Here is a 13213-nt window from a genome sequence, read left to right as displayed (position 1 = left end):
AGCTAAAAGGTATAGCAGAGTGAAGTGAGGGCAGGATTTATTCTCTGAATACAGTCCTGAACACCACTGACAAGCTCTCTGCCCTCCTGAAGAGACAGAAAATAACTTAATTCAGGGTGATGCGATTGAGAGAGGGAGGCTGGGATGACTTTAGATAGAAAGGTCAAGGGAGGTACTTTGAACAGTGACATCTGGACTGGGAAAAGGACAGTGACAGAGGGCTTCCCTGGTGGCGCAGTGGTTGAGAGTCCGCCTGCCAATGCAGGGGACACGGGTTCGTGCCCCGGTCCAGGAAGATCCCACATGCCACGGAGCGGCTGGGCCCGTGAGCCATGGCCGCTGAGCCTGCACGTCCGGAGCTTGTGCTCCGCAGCGGGAGAGGCCACAACAGTGAGAGGCCCGCGTACCACAAAAAAAAAAAAAAGGACAGTGACAGGAAGAAGGATGAGTCTTCTGAGCAAAAAGAAAACTGAATGCAAAGGCCTTGAGCTGGTGAATGAGGAGGTCAGGGTCCCTACCCTGGAGCTTTGCAGTGTAGACCAGATAACAGACGATGGATCCTAAGACAGATTACAGTTGGGCCAAGTTTGATGACAAAAAATAGGAGGAGTCTGTGGAGAAGGATAGATCACTCTCATTCCTCGAGTGTTCCTTTAGCACCTACACTGGGAGATACAGTGATCAGCACACAGTCATAGTCTACTATTATGGAACATTTTTTCTGGTGTATATATGGAAAGTACTAGAATAATAAAGCCAGGTCCTAGGAATATGTTAGCTTTAGAAAAAGCAAGTTCCCTCTTCATTTATGATTAGAAGCAAGGCTAAGGAGACAAGAAGAATGCCGTGAACATAGGGGAAACACATGTCCGATGACTCAGCTTCTATCACGAAGCCGGTGAAGGTAAAGGGGAAGCAGTTAGGGCTAATAGAAGCACTGTGTGGACTGTGCTGAGAAATCAAGGGAGAAACAAGAGAGTTAATAGTTACTGATTTTCTCGGGGGCTTCCATGGTGGCGCAATGGTTAAGAATCCGCCTGCCAGTGCAGGGGACACGGGTTCAAGTCCTGGTCTGGGAAGATCCCACATGCCACGGAGCCACTAAGCCCGTGCCACAACTACTGAGCCTGCACTCTAGAGCCCACGAGCCACAACTACTGAGCCCACGTGCCATGACTACTGAAGCCCGCACGCCTAGAGCCCCTGCTCTGCAACAAGAGACGCCCCCGCAGTGAGAAGCACGCGCACCACAACGAAGAGTGGCCCCCGCTCGATGCAACTAGAGAGAGCCCGCGCGCAGCAGCGAAGACCCAGTGCAGCCAAAATAAATAAACAAATAAAATTTTTTTTTGATAGTTACTGGTTTTCTGGAAAAAGGAAAGCTATAAGGACAGCAAAGCGATCAGTGACTGCTGGGAGCTGGCATGGGTGGCAGGGTTGACCACCGACGAACACAGGGGCATTTTTGAGGGTGTTATACCTTGATTGTAGTCACAGTCACATGATTTCATGCATTTGTCAAAACTCACAGAACTGTACCAAAAAAGGTGAATTTTACTGTAATTAAGCACGTGTTCTAAACACTATGCTAGGCACTGGGACATCCAAGGTTTCTGTCTTCATAGACCTTGGATTCTAGTGGAAAAGATAGAAAATCAACATGTTGATTAAGACAGAATAATTACAGAAAATTACCTCTTCAAGGAGTTGTCATTTGAGCAGAGGACTGAAGACAGACAATACAAGACCCTGAGGGAGGAATGAGCTTGGGTTAAGTAACGGAAAAAATGCCAGAGCTCCTGGAAGGCAGTGAGTGAGGGGGAGAGTGGTGTAACATGGAACCAACCTGCACTGCACCTCCGGCCACAGAGAACATTTTGAATTTTATCCCAAGAGCCATGGAAAGTACCTGGCCGTGACTGGTTTACGTTATAAAGATCACTAGCTGCTGTGCACAGGATGGATTTGAGAAGGGTTAGAGTGGAGGAAGGAGATGGGAGGCTGCTGCAGCATTTCAGGCAGAAGGTGACAGTGATCTGGACAAGAATGGTAGTAGTGGAGATAGAATCAATACTGATTATATGATGATGTGTTGGACGTGGGGAAAAGAAAGGACTACTCAAGACAACTCCTCGTTTTAGGCCCTAGCAACTGGGTAGATTGGGGCACTGTTTACCAATGTAGGGAAGGCTGTTTGGGAAAAGATTTGGAGATGAAACTCGAGAGCTTTGTTTTGAACAAAATTAAATTTTAAATGCCTGCCAGACATCAAATAAAAGTTATCAGTTAGGCACTGGAGTTTACAAAGTTTGGGACCCTAGAGAGTGATCTGGGCTGAAATGTACGTTTGTGAGTCATTAACATGTAGCTGTAATTTAAAGAAACTGAAGAGCCTACATTCAGATGCTTGGGCCTACATGTCTTGGTGCCTCCTTCAGCAGTAGCCTATGGACTGCCTAGGAGCAGGAGCGGAGAGTGAACAGTGTGGGGAGAGCGAGGATTAGGACGTGGCACCGTCAGAGACTAGCTGCTTAAGAAGAGAGCCCTGAAATTATTGATCTCGTTAGGGGAAGAGGGGGTCATGTGTGGTAAGAGAGGGCTAAGGAACTGGGCAAAGTGGGTCACTTTGAGTGGCCACGACCCTACTGAGGGCAGAATACAGGTTTGGTGAGTCTGGTTGAGTGGCAGATACGAAGCTCATGATAAGAGAAATGGAGCGCTGAGTTCATGATCTCAGAGATGGAGGGATGTCTTAGGACAGCAGTCGCCAGGAGTAGCATTCAGGTAAAAGTTTTCAGAGAAAAATACTGAAAAATAAACAGGAAATTAAGGAGTTTGAAGATTGAGATGCTAACCACCTGTTGTAATCCAACTAATCCGTCTGGCATCTGCCTTCTGAAGGGTGGGGGCAACCAGTGCTTCCAATACCAATTGGTAAATTATTTTTAAAACATTCTCCTGACTTTCTAGTTGAAGGTGTTCAGTGATAATCTATGCATGTCATACTTTAGAAGCTTAACCATGTACCAAAAAAGACCGCTAAAACCATCCCCCTCTTTAATTGTATAACAGGAAACAGTTGGAAGAATGGCAGAAATCTAAGGGGAGGATCTATAAACGGCCTCCTATGGAACTTAAAACAAAAAGAAAAATAATAGAGGAAATGAATATTTCATTCTGGAAGAGTATGGAAAGAGAAGAGGAAGAAAAGAAGGCACAACTTGAACTCTCCAGTAAAATTAACAACACTCTGACAGAATGTCTGCAGCTCATTGAAGGGGTGAGTGAGAACAGTGAGCTCCCAGCTTTGCTGAACCTTAGAGTTTTTTAAACATTTTTGTTAAATATAGTGTAGGGGAGATAACCTCTGTCTAAGCAGAAATTTAGCTCCTCCTTTTAATAGAGAGGAAGGATAGTAATAATAAAAAACATGTACTTAAATAATGACTCTTGTATGCCAGGTACTGTTCTAAGCACTTATATTATTTCATACAGTCACATAATGACTATTACGATATTCACTTTACAAATGAAGCTGAGGCACAGAGAAGTTGGGAAATTAACCCGAGTAGTCTGGCTCCAGAGGGATTCAAAAGGAACTCTGCCTTCTTCATGTACTGAGGTCCAAAGAGTAAACATTTGACATTTAGATATGAAGCTAAAGTCAAAAGGCAAGGCCTCATGTAGAATTAGATTATCCTAACATCTCTAGGTAGCTATGAATGGCATCTAAATTGTATCTTGGATTTTGCAGATAAGGATAAAGTAAATGGTAAGCAAAGGGTATGATCCTTAGGATATTCCTTGAAGGAAAAATATATTAAAAAATAACTGGATAGACTTCTATACTGAGGTCCTTGCCTGAAGCAAACTCAGTTCTGTCGTTTGACTGGTAGTATTGTATATCAGCAAAAAAAAGGAAACCTTCAAATTAGGTCTACTCTGGGCAGTTTTTTCATTAGATTCAGTTAAACATTAACTACTTCTCTTTTGTGGAATTAAACTTCAGTTCTTTGTTTGTTCTTTCTCTTGTTTTCATTGCATTAAAAAAATACCTGAATACATTTTTATTATTAAAAGCATTTCAGATAATACAAGTAAATTACTCCCAGCACTCGTGCAGGCGCACGCACACACACAAGGTACGCACCCCAGGCTTCTCCCTGGAGGTGACCGCTACTGCCCATTATCCTGCCAGACAGTTTCTATGCATTTGCTTAACAGTATAGGTATGTAGAGAAATGAAGTATATGGCTTTGTGAGTTGCAGTTATTTCAGATTTTTATGTGTGTTCTTTGGTTGTCTTTTCTTGTGTTTTCCTAGTATCGGTATTATGCTGGCTTTGTCAAATGAGTTGGGTATTTTCCTTTTTTCCTGTACCCTGAAAATACTTTATTTGCAATTGAGATTCATTAGAATTATTTTGTTCTTTGAAGGTTTGGTAAGAACTTACCTCTAAAATCATCTGGACTTTGGGGGATAATTTTCTGTTTTTTCAATTTTTTCCATGGTCATTGGTCTATTTAGGTTTTGTATTTCTTGAACCAATTTTAGTAATTCTGTGCCTTTTATTTAAATCAGACTTGCTAAAGATTTCTCTATTCATCTTTTTAAAAGGCCATCTTTTGGGTTTTATTTTTTTCTCTTGCATCAGTGTCTGCATCTATTTTTATGTTTATTTTTCTTTTCTAGCTTTTTTAGTTGAAAGCTTAGAGCATTTATGTCAGTCTTTCTTATTTTATTAAAAATATTTTTTAGTGCTGTCAATTTGCCTCTGAATTTAGCTTTGGTCACATCCTTCATGTTTGACTAGGTAATGTTTTGTATCAGAGTCAAGTCAGAAAAACAGAAACACAAGGTATCTCAATAGAAAGAATGGAATATGAAGGTTGGTTTCACAGTGTCTTAGGTGAGTTTCCTTGAAGCAGACCCTTCAAGGAAGAAAGGGGAACAAAGAGAGGTTGGGGATATCAGAACCTAGCAGCTAGGAGAGACAAACCCTGGTGGAAGTGGGACTCCAACTCTAAGGAGGGCACACTATTAACAATGCTGGTGCCACCGGAGCTGGAGGAGGGGCCCTGCAGGGCTGGGATTCAGACCTTGAGAAAACGATGCTAGCTAGCCGGTTGGTGCTTTTGCCTCTGAAGGAGCACAGTGAGGCAGAGTCTGTGAATGCCAGGGTATAAAGGTAGAGGCTGGAAACACCTGCTGCTGCCACAGTGAAGGACCATTGCTGGGGTGATGAAAGCAAATGGGAAAGAGGCAGTCCCCTCTCTTCTCCAGCCCTGCAACCTCCCTCTAGTGCCCCATACTGGCCGAGCCCATCAGAGAACTGCTGTCAAAGCAGAAAGTGATTTACAGAATTCCAGCACATTTACAGAATTCTGCACAACAAAGCAGAGGATAAAAGGTGGGTTTAGAGCTAAGAGATCATAGCTTAATAACTGACATGTTCTCATTTTCGTTTCTAGTTTGAGATTTCCATTTTGAGTTCTTTAATCCAAAAGTTATCTTAGAAGAATATCTTTTAACTCCCAGATATGTAGTTGGTTTTGTTGGTGTTGGGTTTTGGGGGGTTCTGTTTTTGTTTTTTCTGGGTGTCAATTTTTAATTATACTGCATTGTGGTTGGTGAATGTTGAAATTTTCTTTCTGGTCTTAACGTCTGATCAGTCTTGGTGAATGTTCCACAAGTGTTTGAAAAGGATACGTATTCTCTGTTGAACAGAAAATTCTACATGGGTATCCATTGCTCTCTGAAAGAAAGATGCCAGAGCCTGTCACTGGCACTGTGATTTGTGATTGATAATTTCATTTTGTATTTCTGTCAACATTTACTTTCTACTTTTCAAAGTTACGTTGTTAGGGACTAAAGATTCATGACTTGCTTTGATTTTTCTTTTGTCTGATATTAATCTTGCCACACCTGCTTTGTTGTTCTTACAATTTGTCTAGTAAATTTTTTTCTATTCCTTTATTTTTAAAGGTATGTCTCATGGATACATACAATTTAATTTCTCTAACCAAATCTGGAACTCCCTGCTTTTAAAAAAGTGCATTTAGCCCATATACATCTGTTGTAATAATTACGCATATGTTTAACTTTATCTCTGCCGTTTTATTTTGTAATTCAATTTACGTGAATATTTTTGGTTTATTTTCCCTCATCTCTTTATCCAGTTTTCTTTATTTCATAACGAAAGCATATAAATTGAAATCACAAAAGAAAGTGGTAAGTATGAGTTCAAACATAGTATGCAAGTTATATATTCTTCTCGTGGTTACTTTTGTTTCAAGTCTTCCACTTGAATTCTAAAGTTTGTTCACTAGTAACTTTATGTTTTTGAATGGTAAACTTTCTGAGTTGTTATGCTTGTAAAAATGTCATTATTTCACCCTCCTGCTGGATTCATAGTTTGGCTGGAGGAAATTTCTAAATTCACATGATCTTCCCTGGAAAATTTGAAGTTACTCTTTCATTTTCTTTCTTACACCTGGAATTGTTGATTTATTAAAGTCTCATGTCAATCTAATTCTCATTCCTGTATAGGTAATCCTTTTTTTCCCTTCTGGAAGGATTTAAGATTTTCCTTTTATCCCTTTTTTTTTTTTTTATGTAACTGGCCATACCATGCAGCTTGCAGGCCCTTAGTTCCCCGACCAGGGATGGAACCCACGCCCCCTGCAGTGGAAGCATGGAGTCTTAACCACTGGACCACCAGGGAATTCCCTCCTTGGTTTTCTAAGTATGGGTCTTTTTTCATCCATCTTGCTTAGCTCTCTGAGGACCTTGCAGTCTGAACACTTGTTTCTTTGTTCAGCCCTTGGGAATTTTCTTCTACAACTGCTTTGAGTGTATGTTCTGCTTTGTTCTTTCTCTACTTTTTCTTCTAGAAATTCTATTACATGGATATTGGAATTCTTGAGTAATAGATGTATGTATCCTCCAGAACTCTTAACTTTTCTTTTACACTCTTCATTTCTTTGTTCTGTCGCACTGGGTTCTGGGAGAATTCCACAGCCAAATTTTCAGCGCACTGATTTATTCTTCAGCAGGGTCCATGCCACTGTTCTGCCTTTCTATTGATTCTCTTTCATAGCATTCGTTCTAGTTTTATGATGGCAGTATTCTCTTATCACTCTGAAGATACTGACTACAGGTTTGTTTGTTTTTTTAACATCTTTATTGGAGTATAATTGCTTTACAGTGGTGTGTTAGTTTCTGCTTTATAGCAAAGTGAATCAGCTATACATATACGTATATCCCCGTATCTCCTTGCTCTTGCGTCTCCCTCCCACCCTCCCTATCCCACCCTCACCCTTAGGTGGTCACAAAGCACTGAGCTGATCTCCCTGTGCTATGCAGCTGCTTCCCACTAGCTATCTATTTTACACTTGGTAGTGTATATAAGTCCATGCCACTCTCTCACTTTGTCCCAGCTTACCCTCCCCCTCCCCGTGTCCCCAGGTCCATTCTCTACTTCTGCGTCTTTATTCCTGTCCTGACTACAGTACTCTTAAAATGTATTTCTCTTTGCTCCCTCAGCTGTTTGCTCCAGTGTTCATTCTTCTGGTCCTTGAGTTTTATGCCTCTTTCACGTAGTGTTGGTTTCCTCAAACATTCGTGATTCTTGACTGTGAGCTTACCCTTGTGTCTTTCCCGTCTCAGGAGAAGCAGGAGGTGCTGCTTGGCTGAGTGTGCCGGTGCCTGGGTTTCTGGCCATGTGGCTCTTCATATTCCTCCTGGTCCAGGCCACCGCGCTGCTCTTGGTACAAGGCAGAAGGGAACCAAACCAGGGAAGCCATTTTAAAGTTCCTTCTTGTGGGATTTAACCCTCTTTATCTCTATATACACCTGTGTGGATCCCCAGCACTCACACATATACACCCATGACCCTTGCATACCTTTGCCATCCTTCATTCTTCTGTTAGGGTCAAGCGGAAATTCTGGTCACCATTCAGTGTTCACATTATTATGAATGTGTAAGAAATACATGAATGGCTGATTACTCCAGGGTTTGGTTTGGTTTGGTTTTGGTTTTGCATAAAAATGGAGAACATATTTCTTACTTTCAACTATGATCAATATTTTTCTATTTGGTCTCTTAATTTAAAATTTAATGATCAGTGTCAAAATTCATCAAAACATGCTATTTAAACTGGTGCATTTTATATAAACTACTTCAATAAAATTCAATTTTTTAATTCAAAAAAATATTGATCAGACTGATTTCTGCATACCTTCTATATTAGGAGAGAATAACAGCAAGACAGTAATAATCACCTCCGGGTATTTTTCTCTTTTCCAGGGTGTACATTCTAATGAAATAGGTGCCATTTTGTCCAGTATTCCTGAGGCTGAAAAATTTGCTCAATTCTGGATCTGCAAAGCCAAGCTGTTGGCAAGTAAAGGCACCTTTGATGTTATTGGGCTATATGAAGAGGCCATTAGAAACGGGGCCAGAGTAAGTATCTACCTTGAGTGGGTGACTTCTTAAAACTTCTCTTTAATATGACTTCTCTGTTGTTTGCAAAATGGCGGCTATGTAATGTAACGTTGAAGCTTCTAATTCACTTCATAAAATTATATGCAAAATATGAAGTACAATATGTCCTTTATGAACATTTTAATTAAAATATTTATTTTGTAGAATATAGTGTTACATGTCAACCAATAGAATCACTTTCTTGGCAAGCGAATGTCTCACTTTACACTCATTGTAGAAATAAGCACTTGTGAAAAGTAATAGCATAGAAAATTATAATGTAACGTCAATAGCCAATACTACGAAAGTCATACCTCACCTAAAGAACCTAAAAATATATTAAACCCAACACATCAATGTCCATAAATCAATACTTCAGGGCTATTTTATGAAATAACTTTTAATCCTAAAACCTAGTAAAACCACTGTCTATATATAATTTATTTTAATAAATTTTTTTTTATTTTTGGCTGTGTTGGCTCTTCGTTGCTGCATGTGGGCTTTTCCCTAGTTGCGGCGAGCAGGGGCTACTCTTCGTTGCGGTGCATGGGCTTCTCATTGCAGTGGTTTCTCTTGTTGCGGTGCACGGGCTCTAGGCGCGCGGGCTTCAGTAGTTGTGGCTTGCAGACTCTAGAGCACAGGCTCTAGAGCATGGGCTCAGCAGTTGTGGTGCACGGGCTTAGTTGCTCCGTGGCATGTGGGATCTTCCCGGGCCAGGGATAGAACCCGTGTCCCCTGCATTGGCAGGCGGATTCTTAACCACTGCACCACCAGGGAAGCCCTATATATAATTTTTTTAACACAGACTGCATTAAATAGTTTCATAACTCTTTTCCCTATAATATCACTTTCCATGTCATCATATATTCTACCATACCTTTTCCATGATTGTTCAGAATCAGACTTGTCCATGGACATAGTTTAAATAAATAATTTGATACGGTCTGTTCCGTAAGGCCTGATTCCCTCCCTTCCCATTTCCCACTTCCCACTTCCCTTGATAGTTTCAGATAACATGCTTATATTACTATTTCTTGATTTTTCTCTCTTTAGACATGATTTGTAGACGTCCAGCTATACAGGATGAGGATCTAACCTTCTTTCTCACACACACCCACACAGATCCCCAACACACACACATAGACACCCCTATCACCCCTGCAGACTTTTACTGTCCTCCATATTTCCATTAGAGTCATATGGAAACTCTGGTCACTATTCAGTGTTCACATTGTTATTGACTATGTGAGAAATATGCATTGAGCCATGTGGTATACACTGTGATTACTTTGCCTTTCAAGTATGGTTTCATAATTTTCCTGAAATTATTTTCTTGTTTTCCCTTTGCTTAGTTTTCTGAGTATTTATTATATAATTAATTCCCATACTCTTCTATAATTATCTAAATTTCTCCATACTTTCAAAACATTCGATATTCTGTTGATTTCTTTTTCTCAGAGACTTTTCTCCCAGACCCTTCTTAATCTGTTCCAGGCTCAACAGGTTGTTCTTTACCCCTGTCTTTATTGCCTGTCATTCTGGGATCTCCTTTCACCAAAACCCTCAGATTCCCGTTTCTTCCTGCATTGCCTGATTCTTCTCCAATACTTTTCTTCTCTCACCATTTTTTTTTTTTTTTGGTGGGTAGGGGGTTGTTCTCTATTGTTCATTAAATGCTTTACTCAGATGCCAGTGAAACTGGGCTGTTTCAATATAAGAGGTAGATTTTAAAAAGCTTGTTAAAAACTCTGGACACAGATGAGGCTTTACCATAGGGTGATTTGGCTGAGTCAGTTGACTGAAGAACCCTCAATATCAGTGTCTTCAGGTCTTCCTTCTAAGACTGGTCATATTCTCTGAAGAAGCCTCATCCAGTCTTCTTCCCAGGAACTAGAAGCCAGGCTACCAGGTGTTATGGGGGAGGAGAGAGCTGGGTGTCTTAACCTTCAGCGTGGAAACTTTCATTTATCCCTTTTTTCAGTAGGCACTCCCACCCTCAATCTTGCATGATATCCCCCAGAGACTTGGAGGATACATGCCCAGTGTCCTGTTTGGATGAAGGTGGGAGGGGCACAGTCACCGGGCTGCATGGAGTTTAGGGATGCAGGGTGGATTTGGAGGTCTGACCGTATTTATTTATTTACTTGCTTACTTCCCAAGCCACACAGCTTGCGGGATCTTCGTTCCCCAGCCAGGGATTGAACCAGGGCTGTGGCCCTGAAAGCGCCGAGTCCTAACCACTGGACCGCCAGGGAATTCCCAGGTCTGACTGCTTTTTGACAGATGCTCAAGAGCCCTCCTGATTTTGACCCCTCCATCCATTCCTCAGCCTTTCAGGGGCTCTGGGGTTGAATCAGGTTCTTTCTTAGCCACACTGCCAGCTTAGAATTTGGCTCTTTCAAGTTGGTCAAACTGCTTACCTCTTCCTTCCACATTTGAGCTTCCAAAGTCTTGTTGCTGTTTCTTCTATTCCCTGTGGTTACTGCCTCCTTTTTAATCCCTTAAGTATACTTTCAGTAGAGTTTCAAGAGTGATTAGAAATAAATGTGTAAAAAAAAAAAGAAATGTGTACTCAATGCATCGTCTTTAGCTAGAAGCCTGTGAAAATATAAAATACACTTGATGACTGTTTTATATAATTAAGACCTTTTGCAGTATATTCTGTACATTTATTCCCATTTCTTAAGTTTACAGCCTTTTAGATATTGTAAAAATGTATAGATAGCTTTGCTTTTATGCTCTGTTGTCAGTTTGTATCTGTTATTTACTTGATACAGAGTTCCAGGTCAGGAAGACCAGGCTCCAAATATTATGTTCCTATGAGAACATACAATTCATTTATGATGTTCTGCTTCATAGCCTGGTTAACATGCTTTAAAAAGGATGGCTATCTCAGATAATTTTATCAGAAAACTACTATTCTATAATAGGTTTTTTTTATTGTTTTTTATGTTATTTTACCAAATAAAAGAAGAAAGGGAAAAGGCTGGGGGAAAATTGCCCAGAATGCCAACTAAAGGTTATATTTAGATGATGGGATTATGGGTGGTTTTCCTTTTCAAATTTGACCTATTGTTCAGTTTTCTGTAATAAGATATGACTTTTGGGCTTCCCTGGTGGCGCAGTGGTTAAGAATCCGCCTGCCAATGCAGGGGACACGGTTCGAGCCGTGGTCCGGGAAGATCCCACATGCTGTGGAGCAACGAAGCCCGTGCGCCACAATTGCTGAGCCTGCGCTCTAGAGCCTGTGTGCCACAACTACTGAAGCCCATGCACCTAGAGCCCGTGCTCCACAACAAGAGAAGCCACCGCAATGAGAAGCCCACACACCGCCATGAAGAGTAGCCCCTGCTTGCCACAAGTAGAGAAAGCCCGCGCACAGCAACAAAGACCCAATGCAGCCAAAAATAAATAAATAAAATAAAAAAGATACATGACTTTTATAATAAAAACAAAAATTCAGTTAAGACAACACTAAAAACATATGCCAAATTTTCTGTATGGCTCGCTTTACATCTTTGGATCAGAATCTTTATGTGGGAACACATCTTCAGTGGGATTATATAAGTCAATAAGAAAATTGATTTGAGAAATTTTATTATAGACAACTTTCCATAAATACATCTCTTCATTAAAGTCAAGCATGCCAAAAACAAGATGGCGGCGGCCACATGAGCAAACCCCCCACCCCACCCAGGTCTCCTGTGTCAAGGTCACTGCCACCACCCACGCCGCCAGCCCCTCCCTGCATTCCTCGCGCTCGCATATAGCGCGCCAGCCTCGCACCAACCAAAAAGTGTCACCTCGGAGCACGGGACCCACCGCCCCGGAGAAGCCCAAGCCTACGTGTCAGAAGCCGGCACTCCCCCCACTCGCACACCTCGCTCTCGCCCTGCGTGGCACACGTCAGTGGGGTGAGGAGTGGTCGCTCCACAAGATGCACGCTGCTTACCTGGCAATTAAGTAAAAAGGCCAAAGAGGCAGCTACCGCCAAGAAGCCGAGAGACTGGGAAGGGCACCGCGCGGGAAGACTCCTGCTAAAGCCCTCCTGAAGCCAGTTTCTCAAACCCCCACCAGCAGACCGTCGGAGGTGCTTTCCGCGGAAGAGGATGCTTCAGTCCACAGAGGGAGTAAATCCCAATCCAACAGAACGATTATTTGCTGTCGCTCAGAGTTGCTGAACCCTTGATCCCCAGAAAGGACTTCCACAATACATCAATGCACTTATCCAAAGCAAAGAGTGTCTGAGCCCACTCCCCACGGTTTGTTCTTGTTCAGCCTTCTGAGTGTGTGAGCTACCTTTCCAATGAATGGATTTGACAGACTTTTCGTTTCTGAACTTGCCAGCAAGAAAGAATGGGGGCTTCCGTGGTGGTGCAGTGGTTGAGAGTCCGCCTGCCGATGCGGGGGACGGGTTTGTGCCCCGGTCCGGGAGGATCCCGCGTGCCGCGGAGCGGCTGGGCCCGTGAGCCGTGGCCGCTGAGCCTGCATGTCCGGAGCATGTGCTCCGCAACGGGAGGGGCCACAGCAGTGAGAGGCCCGCGTACCGCAAAAAAAAAAAAAAAAAAAAAAAAGGAATGGGTTAGTTTGCCCTCCGAGACTCTAAATATGTCATCCATAGAATGGACTTGTCCAGCCTGCTAAGGGTCAGCACCCCAAACACAGACTAGATTTAACTTTTGGACTACAGTATGGTATGCATCCACAAAATGGACTTGTCTGGCTTTT

The 13213-nt window shown here is 42.1% G+C and overlaps 1 protein-coding gene across 1 annotated transcript in view; it reads left to right on the top strand.

Moving 5' to 3' along the window:
• The window catches only part of CKAP2L (cytoskeleton associated protein 2 like), a 29474-nt gene that overhangs the window by 12062 nt on the left and 4199 nt on the right, over positions 1-13213 (top strand). Inside the window, exons 5-6 of the mRNA XM_065891435.1 lie at positions 3073-3280; positions 8309-8464. Of these exons, the coding sequence (XP_065747507.1) occupies positions 3073-3280; positions 8309-8464 (364 nt within the window). The remainder of the gene's footprint in view (positions 1-3072; positions 3281-8308; positions 8465-13213) is intronic.

The sequence above is a fragment of the Phocoena phocoena genome, chromosome 14, assembly GCF_963924675.1.
Source record: "Phocoena phocoena chromosome 14, mPhoPho1.1, whole genome shotgun sequence".
Lineage (NCBI taxonomy): Eukaryota > Metazoa > Chordata > Mammalia > Artiodactyla > Phocoenidae > Phocoena > Phocoena phocoena.
Note: the sequence above shows the minus strand (reverse complement) of the source record. Positions and strands in the feature narration are given on the sequence as shown.